Here is a 17,183-nt window from a genome sequence, read left to right as displayed (position 1 = left end):
TAGTGATGTTTAATTATTTTATAAAATATTCAACCACATCTACAGATTTTATTGCTTCAAAATTTGTAGAATCAACAAAATATAAACAGATTATTCATTATGATTTAGCCAATTATATGCGATGTTATGATAATTCAGTATATTGTTTATCACCAAATTGCAGAGGATCAGACATAATTGCAGATTTCTTGTAAAATATGTCATAAGTATTTGCATGCTGTTTTTTATCATTTGCTACAGATCATTACGGATACTTATCTACGTTTTGAATTACATGTCCTATATTACTAGACTGTCAATGGAATAAGGAAAAACTATAGAGCTCGTGCTTAACTGCTCTTAAACCCTACTTCTAATGGGTTTTTAGTTTGCCCTTTACAGAATAGATCTGGTACCCTTTAATTAGACTAAAGTTTCGACAGCATCATGATCTAATATTGCTATATTCTTGGAATATAAAAAATAAATTCAGTAGTTAATTGTATCCTCTTAGGTAGTGTTATAGGATGTCTTAGAGTGTTTATTTCGATTCAAGTATCAGCAGACAGGATATGGCATGGCCTACTCTGTGGCAGAGTTCTATATGAAAAAATGTTTTACCATAAATATACGATTGTGCTCATGTAATGTAGTATTGAATGAAAGCTGGAAATGGATCTAACTGCTGTGGCATGTCAAGTTATACATTCCTCGTTGCATGCAAGCTCTCTCCCCCATATATCACTACCAACAAACCATATAGCGCTTTCAGTTTTACTCTGGTACAAGTGGAAGCAATGTCAGTGGATTATGAATTCATCTTTGAACTCCCTCAATGATAATATTTCTGTCTGATTCTACCACGTTATGGGGTCATTTAATTTTTAATTGCTTGTTTGACTCCATAATATTTCAGCATGACTCTGTTAATAAATTTATCCTACCTATTTCACTTTCTATTAATACTTGTCGTGATGCGAAAGACAAGTGGTATTTTCCTTCAACGTGTTGCTTCCATTGTTCCAATAAAATGAGCACTCTTTGATGGTTCCATCAAAGAGTGCTCATTTTATTGCATTCTCGATATACCAACAGTATTCCAACAGGGAATTTAATAGTATGTTTGAATAAACAATCATTTATAAACTGATGAATGCTTGTTTAGGTTGTCAGAGAATGAGATGTTCCAAATGACAATGCATCTTGTTTGATAAATTTTGCACTGTTGGAAAGAGGACACCATTTCTTGCACATGTGTACTGTATTGTAATCCAGTGTATGTCTTTTTAGTAGTAGATCTCTGAAAGCGGTTATATTATTTAGCCTATTCGATTTTTCAGCACATGCATATGAGAAAAGTAGTAAAATGCTTGAATGTTGCTCTAACAACAACAAAAAATATGTATAATTTCTCTTTTATATGCAGATAAATCGAACCTTTTTACCTCAGCGTGGATGCCAATCCCAGAAGCCATCTTTACATAATTCGGAAGAAATTTGTTCTAGACAGCCGAACTAGAAGATAGGAATTTGAAGTTAGTGAAAGGACACTGGCCTGTTGTTGCACCTTTCCCAACCGATTTAGAAGAAACTGGATAATTATAAATGCTAACTCAGAGGAACAATGTCTTTAGTAATATTTATAGAGGAGATAGAAATTGGACAGGTTCTTGTGATAAAGAAGTGAATTAGTACGAGAAGGACCATCGCTTTAATACAATTTTCCTCCTTGTGAGAGGATGGCTGAATTATAGGAAAGCGTCTTGGATACAACACTTCAAAGTGGATAGGATTTGGGCTTTTTCAGTTCAGAAGAAAAGCTACACTAGGACGAAAGAATAAAGTCAATTCTATAGGATTGCAATAGTATATTTCAACGGAGGAGTTCAAATTAAATAAAATTCGAACGCGTTACTGCGTTCGATTTTCTGTTCTGCTCCCACTGATGGGCGAGTACTCGGCGTTAACTCTTTGGCTTATAGTCAAATTTTAGCTTAGAGTCAAATACCATTATCTACGGTTCTGCCTAAATTGTTAATATCCTTTTAAATTTTATAGCATCACGTGAAAAGGTGGATTCGCTATAAATTTTAAAATCTGAAACTGCAAGAAGAAGAAATAAGTTTCTCATTTTCTAGTTGGTGAGAAGCCAGTATACTTCGAAACAGTTGTCCTGGAGGTGTCTTAGATTTTTGAACAATTTAAAGTACAATTTGAAAAGATATTAACAACTTACGCAGAACCGTGGATAGTGGTATTCGTCTCCGAGTCGAACATAATTCCAAGTCTTGATGCTGAGTGCTCAGCATCAAGGCTTGATTCAATTTTCAGTGTGAGAAGAATGATTCTTGCTATCGCCAATCCAACACAACAAAGCGTACGAATTTTATTTCATAGGGAAGCGATAGTTACGATATACAGATATTAGATTGGGGTTAATTCCAAATGGAAAAGAATAATTCATTTAGCTCATATTCTTGCATTTCATAATTTTAAGAGAACTTAAAGATATTTAAAGATTAATGAAAAAAATTAGATGTGTTATTATACTTTGGTGGTTATAAAATATAAAAGAAATCGGCGATTCACGGAGTAGAAAATTGCACAATACAAATTTCGTTCATTACCGAGCTTCTTCACCTTGGCATTTTATTTTATTTTTGGCATCGTGGATGTGATAGTTTTCTGTTGGAAAATGCTTTAACGTGCTCTATTTAAGAAGCCCACTGGGAAAAAGTTCTTTTTTCGAAAGAACCAAGTAAGAGGAACTTTTATGGGCTTTTTTCACCCTGGAAGAGTTGGGATGTCTTCGGGGAGAATAGAATTTTGCTTCAGAAAACTTTTATTTTCATCATTCAAACAAGCATACTCACCATAAAATGTGATTTACAGGCTGCATATTAATGCTTCATAGCCTTAGCTGCTTCGATGCTTATTCCGAAGAACCCAGACTGAACGTAATTTCCCAAAGAAATTTTAACACGAAAATTACTCAAGTCAAAGGCTATCTCTGTGATCCAGTTCCTTTAATTGAATTTCACGGTTGTTAACAGAAACACAGAATTAGGCGCACTAAATTTTGTTGATTACTCCAAGATTTATATTGTGTAAATATTTTCTTTAGTTTAATTTTTGCTGCTTCACTGTTATGTTCATTGTTTTCATTGCCAATAATTTAAAATAATTAAAACATTTTAATTTTAGCCGAACCGCCACGTCTACATCCAACTCACGTTCCTGCTGATCTTCATTTGGGAGAACGAGCAGATATAATATGCTCCTTAAAAAAAGGTGGGCTCCCTGTTATCTTTCGCTGGTTAAGAAATGGAAAAGAAATAGGAGATGCATTAAGCGAGAAGATTGTTACAATAGAAACTCGTTCCGTTTACATGATCAGCAGCATTACAGGAAAGGATATCGGTAATTACACTTGTGTTGCTACCAATTCAGAAGGGTCTGATAGTTCAACTGTCTCTCTAATGGTCGAAGGTAGGATTTTTTTTTTCATTTAAAACAAATTGTTTGTTTAAACTTGCAATGGAATAACTAAGCACGTTTAGCGTGAAAATTTTAAAGTCAATTGGTTAAACAAGTTGTACTATATGAAAATAAGAATTATTGTTTAATGAATGTGAAGCTGAAATGGAGAGACCATGCTTCAGTACAGGCTCTAATAATGGAAATTTATTACCTTTGTTATTAGAAGTAATTTTACATTTACTGCTATAAGGTTGAAGCTTCACTAAGTTCGTTTCCCCATTGTCTGAAACATTTATCTGTGCATAATTTTATTAAAATTGTGCACTGATAAACATATAATATTGCTACATAATTTTATCAAAAAAAATAATAAAATTATGTATAAATACCTAAAAGAAACATTTCTGCCCTTCAAATGAATTTCTAAAAACGTTTTTGAAAAAGTTAATTTTTTTAACATGGCTTTAGTTCTTTTACTTAGAACTAACTTCACCTTTTAAAGGAGTTTGTTGTCATTTAAGGTAAAGTGTAACTATCCCGTCTGCTGTTTCAAAGGTACTGCCACCTTATCAGTGAGAAATAAAACAGAGCAGAAATCTCCAAGTGGCAAAACACGCTGCAGCTTTATGAGAGATCAAGTCTTCATGCACCTCATCCAGAATGTTTACTTGCCCACTGATCATCTATTTTTATTTTTCAAAGGGTGCGTATTTAAACTCTGGAAACGCAAAATTAATGAAATTGTACTTTGAAATTTTACTGTCAACAACCACAAATGTTCACCAACACTTTATTCTTAATAAATCTTGTTAATCTCTAATCTCTTTTTAATGACTCGGTCTCAAATTTCATTTGTCAAAATATCTCTCTCTCTCTCTCTCTCTCTCTCTCTCTCTCTCTCTCTCTCTCTCTCTCTCTCTCTCTCTCTCTCTCTCTCGGAGCTTAACTTGGATTCCCCATACGAATCCTTATGACAAGGCAGATCAGCTGAAACACAAGTTACTGTTTTTCCATCTACAGACGTACAAGGGAAGGAATTAGCAATCGCATCTGCACTCCGATATGTAACTTGCCCAAGAAGTCATTTTTAAATAAATTACACGTTCTTTAAATTTGAACTTATTAGCACATTGTCTGGATATTCTGTTTATTTTCTGCTAAATGCAGATAATGTTAATAACTGCTGAGTTCCTTATATTATGATTATTTTTCCGAATATTTTTGTGATCGCCAAAAATGCATAATAATGTCAGTTATTAGTCTTTGTAAACGATATCGTTTTCCTAATTATTGCTCTTACTGTTCGTCCTTTAACTTAAACGGTCTGCAGAATAATTGTATAAAAGACTATTCCTTAACTCGTATATACTTGGTATTTCTCTAAACAAATGTCTCTTCGAGAGCAGTTATTAGAGAAAGAAAAAAACATAACATAATTGTTTTCAGTTTTTATCGAACAAAGCTTTTTTTAAGTGTGTTGCTTTGAACTATTTCATTTTATTCATATACGTTTAGGTTTGGATTCTCTTCTGATTTAATCCAGTTTTTTTTTATATATATTCCTGTATTAAGAAAAATATGTCTAGTTTCACAGGCCACGTATTCACAAGCAGATGTCGCTGCTAGCTGCATTACGTCGATATGAGGCTTCTGTATGGAGGAAATTTTGCGCTTATTTTAAAGGCGTCTCTACTATGAAAGAGGCATGTTTTTACGGTAATCATGAAATTTAAACCTGTTAAAATAAATGACGAATAGCCATTTAAATTGTGTTCTCTTATTTTAGTACTTCTCTTCTAGTGAAAAACATCGATTTCATCAGAACACGAGAGTTAATAGTGTTATATACGTTTCTTAGTTCGCGCAGATTGGAAAGCAATCCAGAATTCCAATTGTATACTGTCCTAACTAAATAAAACCTCCCATTATTTAAAAGTTTTAGCGCTGCATGCAGGTTCTTCTCAATAAACTTGGTCTTCAGAATTTTTCCAGTTCATTGCCTTCGTCTAACCGTTTTGAATTAAAGTATTGGATTAAAGCTTAATTTATCTACCAAAATTTGGAACGTTGACATATGTATTAGTGATGGATTCTTATGTAATGATGGTAAATATGCGTGTAAATGAACATGATGCTTATTTAGAAATTAATAGTTTTGTTATAAAAATAAGTGGAGAGAGAGTTGTGCAAGTCTTCTGTATTTCATGACAAAGGATTGAAACTTTTCAGTTTTTTTTTTCTTTCATGGAAAAGTCTGATTTTGTGAAAAATATATTCTATTAATACACTTTTCTTTGGTGTTTACTACAGCCTTAAAATCACAATAATTTAATTTTAATTCAGTTATATATCTAGTAATCACTTTCTCAGATACAAGAGAAAGGAAAATTATTTCACCATTTTAACGTTACGTGGCGCTGAGTGAAATATTAGCTGAGTGAAGAGAAGAGAAAGATGTCGGCGTTATGAAGCATCATATGGTGAGTTTCTAAGTATACTTTTTTGTGGAATTTAATATAATGACTTTTTAAAATAGGAATAATTCACACTAACTGAATTGGTTTGTTTCATTAACGCTTCAGGGCTGTTCTTTATGTCCTTAGCTGAAGGCAGCTGATCTAAGGAGCCCAATAGAGAATACAAAGCGATATAAGCAAGAACGAGCTTGGAGAATATCTAACATGGCGGTTAACCAATGCTACTGGTTTTACCTTATTTGGTTTATCACACCTGTCTTCGTTTATGGAGGTAAGTCTGAGGGGGAATAAAACTCTGAAGTTCGTTCAGTGTTATTTAAGCACTTAGTTTAATCCTTTCAAAAGCTATTAAACAAACAGAAACATAAATAATGAATTTTTAGCAATATTTGTAATGATCGAGATCCTTACTAAATAGGTAATAATGCATATTTGGCCGAATACATTGCTGTAAAATGTTGTTATAGTTATTTATCCGTTTATTTTTTAAGATATAGAACTGCTGTTTAATATGCCAAATATAAATAAATTTACATTCCTGAACTAAGGAGCAAAGATTAGTTTCAGCAGCACCTTTTCAGGTGGACCGAACACAACAGATCCATGATGTCAGAATACTTATTTTTTGAGACTTCTGTTCTGCACAAGTGATAATATTTCTTCTCTCACTGTTCTAGAAAAAGAATTTTTTTATTTCCTTTTTTTAAGAATTTCTCAAAATAATCAAATACGAAAGGCTGGCGGAGAAATTAGATTAGTTGGTTTGTTTTCATTATAATGTGTCACCACTTATGTTATAGCCACTTTGTAACATAGCAGGAAATTATTCTTTTAGCATTGTAGAAAAACATCAAGGGATATTTTTCTGCAATGCTAAAATATCAAGGGATATTTTTATGTGGTAAATATTTAATGAAAATGAACTATTTTATATATTAGGCTGATATATTCAAAGTAGGGAACTGTCAGCCTTTTGTCATATACCGACGTTTAAATTTTCCGCATGCTATCTCATTCTATATTCCGTTTATTTTTTTTATTCTTTCAAAATTAAGTACTGTATTCAGTTTTTTTACCCTGTGAAATAGCCTTCACTGTAAGGATACAATAGCCACTACTTCGAAACCACTAAACTCGAATTATTGTTATACAAATGAAGAATAACTCTGTGCAAAAGAAGTAGCTTAACTTCATACAGTAATATAAATAGAAATCTTAAAATGAAACGTTCAATGATCATTCTTCTTTGTAAACAAAATTAAAGAATTCTTAGATGGGGGGGGGGGTGGATCTTGTTCTGCGTACAATAATTTGGTATGAGACAAATACAATTATTTAAATAAACTGTTGGAAGCAAAAGATGGCGTATCGTAACCAGAGAATTTTTAATTTTGATATTTTATGGCTTTCCATGCGTAAAATTATTTTGAAATCCTTTGTTTTGTATAATAAATGGTAAAACGTTACTGTGCATTGCATAAAATGCCTTTGTGGATAGAATATCATTCTACACACAAGAGCAGTCTTTAGGCTGTAGATTTTATATACGTAGGAAGAGAACTTTGATTAGCTAGCAGATTCTCTATTAAATGTATTTTTAATATATAATTACTTCAATACCTTATTTTATTTAAATTAATATGCAATGTAAAATATTTCAAGTTTTACCAAGACTTTATTATCGGAATTATTTTATTATTTTTCGTTTTCAGTTGAACTACCACGTCTTCATCAAATCTTCGTGCCTAATGATCTCCAGCTAGGAGAAAGAGTGGATATTCAGTGTTCGGTGAAGAGAGGTAGCCTTCCTGTTTCATTTCGATGGCTTCAAAATGGACAGGAGCTGGGAGAAGAAAACATTGCGACAACAGCAGCCCGATCTGTGTATGTGATCAGTGCCATTAGAGTCAAAGATATTGGTAATTACACTTGCGTGGCGACTAACTCAGTAGGTTCCGACAGCGCTGATGTTGCTCTGTTGGTTGAAGGTAGGAAGTAATATTTTTGAATTGATGATTTGAATTTCCTCAGTATTTTGAGACGGTAATAAATTTAATTCACACAATTATAATTTTGCCATTTTATATTGTTAAGAACTGTAAAATGGAGAGACCATGTTTCGGAATTAGAATTAATCACACTTTTGCTAATAATTTCTGTGAACTATTCTTTGAATTTTATGAAAAGAAGAATACCGGAATATATCCAAAATACTCTAGATAATTTTGTCACATAACACTAAAATCGCCCATTCATGCACTGGTTAATCTCAATTTATATTTCACATAGTATTGTTAATATCTATTTAAATCAATCAATATACATGCATTTATGAAGTGGCACATGTCCTATGGGACGACCCTGTGTTATAAACATATGAAAACTGTTAACGAACATTAACTTCAGTATAATGGGGAAAATAAGCTATCTGCTTGAACTGCATTGTTTAAAACTCTTTCAACGTATAGTGTTTCCTTTTAGTGTGTATAAGGATTTCTGTTTCCTAGACCAGCAGTTTTAGAACTTATATTTCGCATCCTACTACAGATTATTCAACAGCATTGTTTAATAGAAAAGCTCTTAACAATATTATGGATCAATCCACCCGAATATGACCAGAATATTGAATTATAAAAGTTTCTTGACGAGTGCACTAACACACACTAAATGTACTGGTCATGTGAATGAAAGCTCAATTCTTGGAATACAGTATGTGTTTACATGGCATACTTAGAACAAAATTAATTTTTGTAAGACAAACCACAAATTTTATATTTTGAGATGGTCTGACTTTCTCTGGGCTGCTTTCGAATTTCTTACGTACTGCAATGAAGATCGCTGGGTACCATTAATGGTTTGCTTATTACAGTTTTGGAGGAGATTAATTTTGCACCATTATATCGTATTCTAACTCTTTCATAATGATTATTACGATCTTTCCTAAAACAACCGATAATTGTGATAAAGTGATGTTGAGTTAATATTGCTGTGAGCAGTATGAAACTGCATGCAAAATATTTGAAGCAATTATAGTACAGTACATTTATTTGATTACATATGTATAAGAAATATAAAAGGACGCTAATATAGTTAGAGGAGGATGTTACGTGTTTGTTTACCATTAAGATTATTACTATATTTAATACCACTCTTATACCACGTGAAATTAATTTCACATGGTGTAAGAGTGGTATTAAATATAGTAATAATCTTAATAAAAAGAAGCATAAGAATCACTTTAAGACCATTTGCAAACAAGATAACTCTTCCTTTATTGAACAATTTTATTCTAAAAATTTAATTTATTGCCAGATTCACTTAGAGATTCTTAATTTAATGTATTTCTACATGAATCTGGAAGTCAATGATATATACTTCATCTTTTTAACGTTATGTGGCGCCTTAATCTGTACGCCCGGAAGAGAACGAAGATGTCGCAGTCATAACAAGGTAAAATTTCCACCAAATTTTTCTGTAAATTTATCGAAATTTCTTGTTTGCTGATTTACTACGAAGTAAGTAGTTCACGTTCATTGATGGATTCCCAATTTCTTTTAGTATTCTACAGGATTTTAAGTTCTCATAGGAGCAGTTCTAGCTATGAAATAAGACACTAAGCTACAGAAGAAGAATCGTCGAGAGGGACAACATGGCAGTTCAACAACGTTGTTATTATGTCTGTTTTGCAGTAGTCATTGTTTCTACTTTTTCTTATGCAGGTAAGGCCCCCCCCCCCAGCAATGTTTTTAAATCATTTGATCTTAAGCGAATTTTTGGATATAGACTATTTCGTGTTATTAAATATATCAATGCTCTTTTTGTGAGATATACTCGATAATTGTTTTATTTATATAAAATTACAAACTATATTATGATATGCACCAGCTTTGTAAAGTTGACCAAATTTTGGGCTGTATATAAAAAGACAGAATGTAATGCCATAGACAACATAAGATTTATATTCCTCATATACAATGCCAAACATAATCAGAAACTTCTCAATCACAGGAGTAATCGGAAAATTTTTACTGGATATACCAAAATATCCCAGTAATTATCGATACAAGTAATTGGAAAGAAACTGATATGCTGGCTGTCTGAAAGTATTTGACAGTAAAGTTCTTTCGCTTATTTTATTCTTAAAGAATAATAATGCATTTTACTTTCTAATGAAGATTACCTGTAATTTTTTCTGTGGTATTTATTCAAACTCAGGAACTAACGTTTTACCTTTATGTTTACTAAAATGATCCTCCTTTGCATTACTAGAGGAATGCGTCCAGTTTTTATTAAAAATAGAAGTCTGCTAGAGTGAATTCGATTTATTTTTAGTTATCGTTTATATTATGCGAATTTTTCGAGAAATCGTGAATTTTTATTCGATTGGTAACTTGAAAATAACTATAATTATTACTGTTAAATAAGTCATTTTGCATACTTCTAATAATAAAAAGAGGAGCCATTTTATTACAAAGTAGCTTAAATGACTCCTTAAATTAGAAGTCCTTTGTTAACCAATGCATTTTATGAAAGAGGTTAAGTACATTTTATGAAATGTACGTAGCCTCTTTTATGAAGATGCTACGTACTCTTTTTTTTTCTTTATCAAAAAAAAAGAGTACGTAGCCTCTAATCTTTCTCTAATTCCTCGAATGAAATTCGAAGAATTAGAGAAATACTCGAGAAACAAATTAGGCAAATATTTGAAATAATAGGGAAAGTGACATTACTCTATTTATTTATGTATTTTTTGGTTGTTACTACATAAGTTTGGGGTCCTGCATTATTTTGTCAATACTTGCACTAGTGCTAAAATCGTATATGGAAGAGATAAATTGTTATTGACCTTTAATGATAAAATAATGCTATTTTATCATTTGTGCGTAGATACTTTTAGACTGAGACGTTTTCAGAACAGTTAATTTACAGCTTTTCTAATTAAAACAAGAACTTCTTGTAATGTTTTATTTTATTGATAATGTCATATACATTGGCAAAGTCAATAACAGCGTATAGTGGATAATTTAGAATATAGGCGGTAAATAAATAAATATAATAAAATCATAAAACCAAGATGGCTTGATAAAACTTCCTAATCATTGATTGTTAATATAATTATAAGAAGGTTTCATTTTACAATACGACTTTGTCGAATGGAAAACCCAATTATGATGTAAGCAGAACACAGGAAACAATGTTATTTTCCATGAATTAAAAAAAAAAAAAAACATAGTAATAACTAAATAAATGTAAAAACTATTGGGCATAATAGCAGAAGACTTAATTGCGACTGAGTCGAAGAAGCAAAGGCTCAATCAGTTGGCAGTTATGAGTTTCTTTAAAGCTATAAGGAAGTTAATTTTCTCACTGAACGTATTGCAGTGCAATTGCACGGTTGTGCAGTCTCTAAATTATGCTGTCATTTTCCACATTTAGTATTAGTATTGGCAAAGGAAGCAAGGAAACAAGCTTACGTAGCGTCAGCCAAAGGAAAAAAAAAAAAACCTTTCGCATCCGTTCATTCCTTCCAATAATTTGAGTGATTTTTCTTTAAATTTAGTCAAACTACCCACTTCCACAATACCAGACAGTAGATTTTCAACAACCAGTTGCTCTCTGGCTGAACACAAAATTTTGCACATCTATATGGCAGCCACTCCTTCAGTTTATGGTCCCATAGGTGCACACCTATGGAGTAATGCTCGAATAAGAGTAAGGATTCCATTAGCATATAAAGCCGTAAACACTTGAATCATGTCTCCTCGCAAGTGTCTATTTTTTAAGTGCTGCAGTTTGCAGAACTGAAGGAACTGTATTCAGTACTCAAGATGCGGCCTATCCATTGCCTTTTACAATGGATAATCACCTCTTTGTTCCTAGTAGCAAAATTCATATATATCAGTGAAAAAAAACTGTGAGGTGTCTTAACAGACCGTCTATACTGCTCAGAGAACTTCATTTCGAACTGTACATAACCCCAAATCTCTTTAGTTCTCCACTACTTTGAGTGTGGCAGTTTAACATTTAAACTGCCATTTTTCCATCCATCTGCCTAATTTTTCTAGATCCTGTTGCAGTAGTACTCCTTGATTAAATGTTCGTTTGTAGTGAACATTACTCCCAGACCTTTTTAAAGTTTGAGATCTGTTACTTGTGAGTCTGTCATTTTATAGTCATTTACGAAAGTACTACTTTTTTTAGTGTTGTAGTAAGTGATAGTTGGACATTTGAAAGATTGCTATTGAGATGTTGGCTGCCATGTAACAAATACATCATTGCATAGTTGAAGGTGGCCTCATGTTGTATAATCAGACGGAATAGCTTGATATCATCAACATATATAAGAAGTTTGGTATCCGAGTGATTTAGTAAGGCAGGTCATTCGTAAAAATTACAGTAAGCAAGAATCCCAATGCAGATCCTTGATGAACTCCCACTTATTGATTGGATACTTCCCAGTTCCATTTTGGTAACATAATTTCAGTTATCTGGATTAAAGAATATAAAACAAAGTAAATCTTATTTGTTTAACGTTTTGAAAAATCAATAACTGATTTATAGTGATATTTCTTTTTCAGTTGACCCACCCCGTCTGTATCCGCTTCTTGTGCCATCTGATCTGCACTTGAGTGAAAGACTAGATATAAGTTGCAATTTGAAGAGAGGCGATTTTCCAGTTACTTTTCTATGGTTTCGAAACGGAGTTCAGTTGGAAAGCAGACCCGATGTACAGATCACGACAACGGAAGGCCGTTCTAACTACTTGATTAGCAGAATCAAAGTCAGCGATATCGGCAATTATACTTGCGTGGCAAAGAATTCAGTAGGTTCAGACAGTTCCCATGTCGTTCTGATGGTAGAAGGTAGGATTAATTAACAAGAATATTAAGTAGATTCAGTTAGTTAAAAGTGGTGCAGGTTTATGTTAACCTGAATTCCACTTTTATAAAGTGTATGATTTAAAGCTGGTTTAAAATGCTATTAATAATATGTGGCCTGTTTGTTAACCTACATTGAAATTTTAATACTTATAATAGTGAATAAAATTGAAATAATAAAATGGAGAGCCCTGGTCTTACTTTTATGTTTAATGGAGAAATGTATAGGTTATTGCGTATATGTTTTGTTGAGAGGACGCTTAGGAACCTGTTATTGACTATATTTTCCTAACTCGAGGATAATATTATGTAAAGAACTCATGGTTGTTTGCCCATTTATGTGAATTCTTTAAAAATTTTTATCAGCGATTGTATTTAATATTGTTAAAGCACATATTTCATTCTGTACTAAATATAGAGATGTACTCGGGTATATTTGATACAATATACGGACAATAAATATTTAAGCATCCACCCACACACGTTGATCCCATAGAAACTATTTTATTCTTTGTTATTACACGCATTATTATACGTTTCAAAGGGTAAGCTGTTTTATTCGTCAACCATGTTTCAATGAAAAAATATGTTTCATCTTAAAAAAAATACACCGGAAATTGAACAAGAAAAGGCAGCCTTGTTTACGCTACAAATTTATTCAGAATGAAAGTTCGAGTTCAGCTGTTCAGCATTTCCAGAGCTGCATGGATAAGGTGTAGCTTTACTGTTTTTTTTAATTTTTTAATTTTAATTTTTAACATGTTTCGGCACCATTATGCCGAAAATGTGTTTCCATTAAGATGAATAGAATTGTCAAATAAAATTAGAAGAACATTAAGTATCATAAGGAGTAACTTTTCTTGTCATGCACAGTTCATATCACTTTTGATGACTCTAAGGTTTTACTATTGCTTTTTTCCTCAAATTAGAAGACTAGGAATGGATATAGTTGCAGCATTTTAACGTTATGTGGCGCTTTATGCAACTCCACTCTGAAAAGAGAGAAAGATGTCGTCGTTATAAGAAGAGGTGAGATTTTGTTCTGTTTTGTCAAAATTTCAATGAAATAAACTGCATTGATATATATTGAAATGGGCAGTTGATAATGACTATCAATATTTCCAGATGCTCTACAACAGATCGAAAGACCCTTATTAGAAATAAGTAGAGGCATGAAACATAATTTAAGGCTAAACATCTAACAGAAGGAGTATCGAGAATTCCTAATATGGCGACTAAAGCAACGTTTTTGTGCTGGTCTCTCTGCTTCGTAGGCAGTGTCATCACTATTTTAGTTATTGCAGGTAAGTCGTGTTAAATTCGGTATCTGTTTTGTTTTGGATTTCCAGTAAAAAGAGAACAATTTACTTTGTAATATTGCGAAACGGTCATAAATTTCTGTAGTTCGAACGTTCATTTTTATTCTGATACAGACACAGAACATCTATATTGTATTTAAAAAGTGTTACATCAATTAATTTTGATAAGTAACTATTTTGGTAAATTTCAGAAAATTATCTCCTCACAATTTTAGTCACTTTTCAATAATTTTACAATTTTATGCGTACTTTTTTGTACTTTTGTGAAAAATTCGTAAAATGGAGTATAACTGTACCTTCAGGAAGATCACTTCCTAATGGAACAATTATACAGTCAGAATAATTATTATTTCCTGAAGTGAATACTGATGTTGTGGTTGAGGATATTTCTGAAGTTTTTTTTTTAATGAATTAAAAACTTTTCTTACGGAAATCGATTATATAGGATGACATGGTAAAAATGTTATGAAACAGCAATGAAAACAGATATGTATTGAATACTATTCTGCAAAGAATAGGTAAATGTGCCCGGATAACATTAAAGATAGTCATTCAGCAGCATCGCAAGAAGATGCAGGTTAAGTTATCTGAAAAATATATAATTTTGCTTGCATTATTAATGTCTTAGACATATATAAAAGCTTGAACTCTTATGGAATGGATATGGATTCATACTAAACTTTTCGTCAGTAAAACAAGAAAAAAATTGAGATCACTTCCTAAAATTAGACTGTTCCATACATTTCATCTAAACTGATTTTGATTGGGAATGCTTAAAGAGTCCATCAATTACTTAACTTTTTGCCGAAAATAACTTCATCTCTCTATTTTCTTTGTCTCAAGAAACTTTATCTTTGAGAAACTGAAACTTCTTCCCAGTTTTGGGACAGAGAAATGTTTTAGAGAACCAGTTTCATTTTAACTTTTATATGAGTATCTACGGATAGTTTTTAAAAATATTTGAATTACATAATGACTATGACATAATAAAACTATCTTTCTAAGTTGTACAAAATTTAATGGAGTTTCATGCAGTTGAAAAAATTATATTTCAGGTGAACCTCCGCACCTTCGCCCTCTGTCTGTTCCCTCCGATTTGCATTTGGGTGAAAGATTAGATATATTCTGCACCTTAAAGAAAGGTGATCTCCCTGTTACCTTTCTGTGGCTGAGGAACGGAAAAGAAATAGGAAGTAAAGTAGATGAGAAAATCACTACTACAGAAACTCGTTCTATATATTGGATTAACAGTATTAAATGGACAGACATCGGAAACTACACGTGTGTCGCAAAAAATTTAGCCGGTTCAGATAGCTCTACTGCACTTTTGATGGTTGAAGGTAGGATGTGAGGATTATTTTTGCTAAATTTATTCTGTTATGATGTAGTGAAGATAGTCTTTTGTTTTTCAGTGTTACTATCTTGACATGGTTAAAATTATATTAATGTAGATCAAATTATTTAATAAAAGGTTATTAATTTCTTTTGTGAAGTTGATGAAACTGTTCCAACGGAGACCATGCATCAGAATTGTGAAGTTGCAGTTGATTTTAACATTAATTATGACCATAAATGATAGAAATGTTCAAATTTAAGGATTCATAGTGACTGTGCCTTCTCTAAAACTGGCACTGGGTTACTTCGAGAAAAGAAGATTGCATCAGTATCCTTGTAGGATACTGATAGCTTAAACTTTACATTATAAGCAGAATTTTAGAACACGTTTATTTTTTCAGAAACAACAGATAGCGTTGGTATCTTGGCACAATATCTTGAAAATTTTTGGTGTAAAATAACTCCGATGTCCAGTGTTTTTAATTCGAGGAAACAATTTTTTAAGGTTTGTTTTCATAGACATCATATACGAATAAACCGTTGTATAAGACACATATGACAAAAATTAGTATATTTTAAAGTTTTATTGAGATTTAAAATTAACTTTGTAAAAATAAGATTATCGCATTAAACATATAATAGTATTACGGAAATTACATTTTAATATAAAAATTAGAAGAGTAATATAAATTTTGGAGCATTCTTTCAATAACAGTCTATAATTGTACCTTTAGGAAGTATCTTCCTAAAAAGCTTTTGCCCATAAAATGCTGTTGTAGTCTTCTATGTTTTATAACTTAGATGATGTATAGAGAATATAATATAGATTTGTAACAGCTACCCTGAACATTTCTATATGTATGCGAATTGTTTAAAAATATCTATATTGTTTTTCATTTTGAAAATTAGAAAGCAGAAAAAAAGCACTTTCACTATTTTAACGTTAAGGGGCGCTTTATGCTGTACGTTGAAGAAGAGAGGAAAGATGTCGTCGTCATAATGCAAGGTATGGTTTCGGTGCAATTCACTTTAAATGTGTTAAAGATAACTAGAGTTTATTTGAAAAATATTACAAAATCACGCAGAGTATATCATCCTTTCTTTATCGTTCCAGAATAACTTTCAAAGGTTACCTACAGAATATTATTCGAATGAAAAAGCTCGAAACCAACTACAGTAGCCTTTCTCGATGCAGTAATGGCGATCATGAGACGTCAGTATCATTTTGCCTGGTGTACAATGATTATCATTTTTAAATATGTATATACAGGTAAGAACTTATAATTTTTAAACATTTTTCCCAAATAATGACTGTCAGTTTTATATAATTGTTATACCTATAGAAGAAAAATTGGACACACTTAGACCATGTTAATTTATTGTTAATAGTCTTAATACTATTAAAAGTAGCGGCATGATAAGTAATAGTAAGTTGGTTCACTTAAGAGTTTTTTTTTTTTTTTTTTTTTACTCATTTACTGGTTTGATCACAGTTCATCAGTTTCGTAGGGTTTTTTGAGTTTTATATCTATGTAAGTGGTCGTGTTCACGGGTCGATTTGTATGTAGGAAGCACTAATACTTATAGTATGTATAATAATCCCGGATACTTGTCATGTACTTACTAGAACTAGTAAGTTAAGTACTTGTACTGTATTAATATTGATAATTAGTTGGCTAGTCAACCTTCGACAAGTTGTTCCCATCCGGTACCTT

At 32.0% G+C, this 17,183-nt stretch overlaps 2 protein-coding genes across 3 annotated transcripts in view; both read left to right on the top strand.

The window, feature by feature from the left end:
• Positions 1–6,097: 6,097 nt before the first annotated feature.
• On the top strand, positions 6,098–7,935 carry LOC150084346 (cell adhesion molecule 2-like). Its single transcript, XM_090376193.1, has 2 exons — positions 6,098–6,207; positions 7,649–7,935. The coding sequence occupies exons 1-2, from the start codon at positions 6,141–6,143 to the stop codon at positions 7,933–7,935; spliced, it is 354 nt and encodes a 117-aa protein (XP_090232319.1). The 5' UTR covers positions 6,098–6,140.
• A 1,415-nt stretch (positions 7,936–9,350) lies between these two features.
• LOC150084345 (cell adhesion molecule Dscam1-like) overlaps positions 9,351–17,183 on the top strand; it is a 229,453-nt gene continuing 221,620 nt past the window's right edge. Inside the window, exons 1-3 of one of the 2 annotated variants that reach the window (XM_090375981.1) lie at positions 9,351–9,386; positions 9,495–9,655; positions 12,515–12,799. In XM_090375981.1, the coding sequence (XP_090232107.1) occupies positions 9,586–9,655; positions 12,515–12,799 (355 nt within the window). In that variant the 5' untranslated portion in view covers positions 9,351–9,386; positions 9,495–9,585. Of the gene's footprint in view, positions 9,387–9,494; positions 9,656–12,514; positions 12,800–15,404; positions 15,474–17,183 lie in introns of those variants that run through there. The other variant, XM_090375984.1, reaches the window with a different exon arrangement.

Source organism: Mastigoproctus giganteus, chromosome 6 (genome assembly GCF_048544385.1).
Source record: "Mastigoproctus giganteus isolate SK-2022 chromosome 6, ASM4854438v1, whole genome shotgun sequence".
Classification (NCBI taxonomy): Eukaryota; Metazoa; Arthropoda; class Arachnida; order Uropygi; family Thelyphonidae; genus Mastigoproctus; species Mastigoproctus giganteus.
Note: the sequence above shows the minus strand (reverse complement) of the source record. Positions and strands in the feature narration are given on the sequence as shown.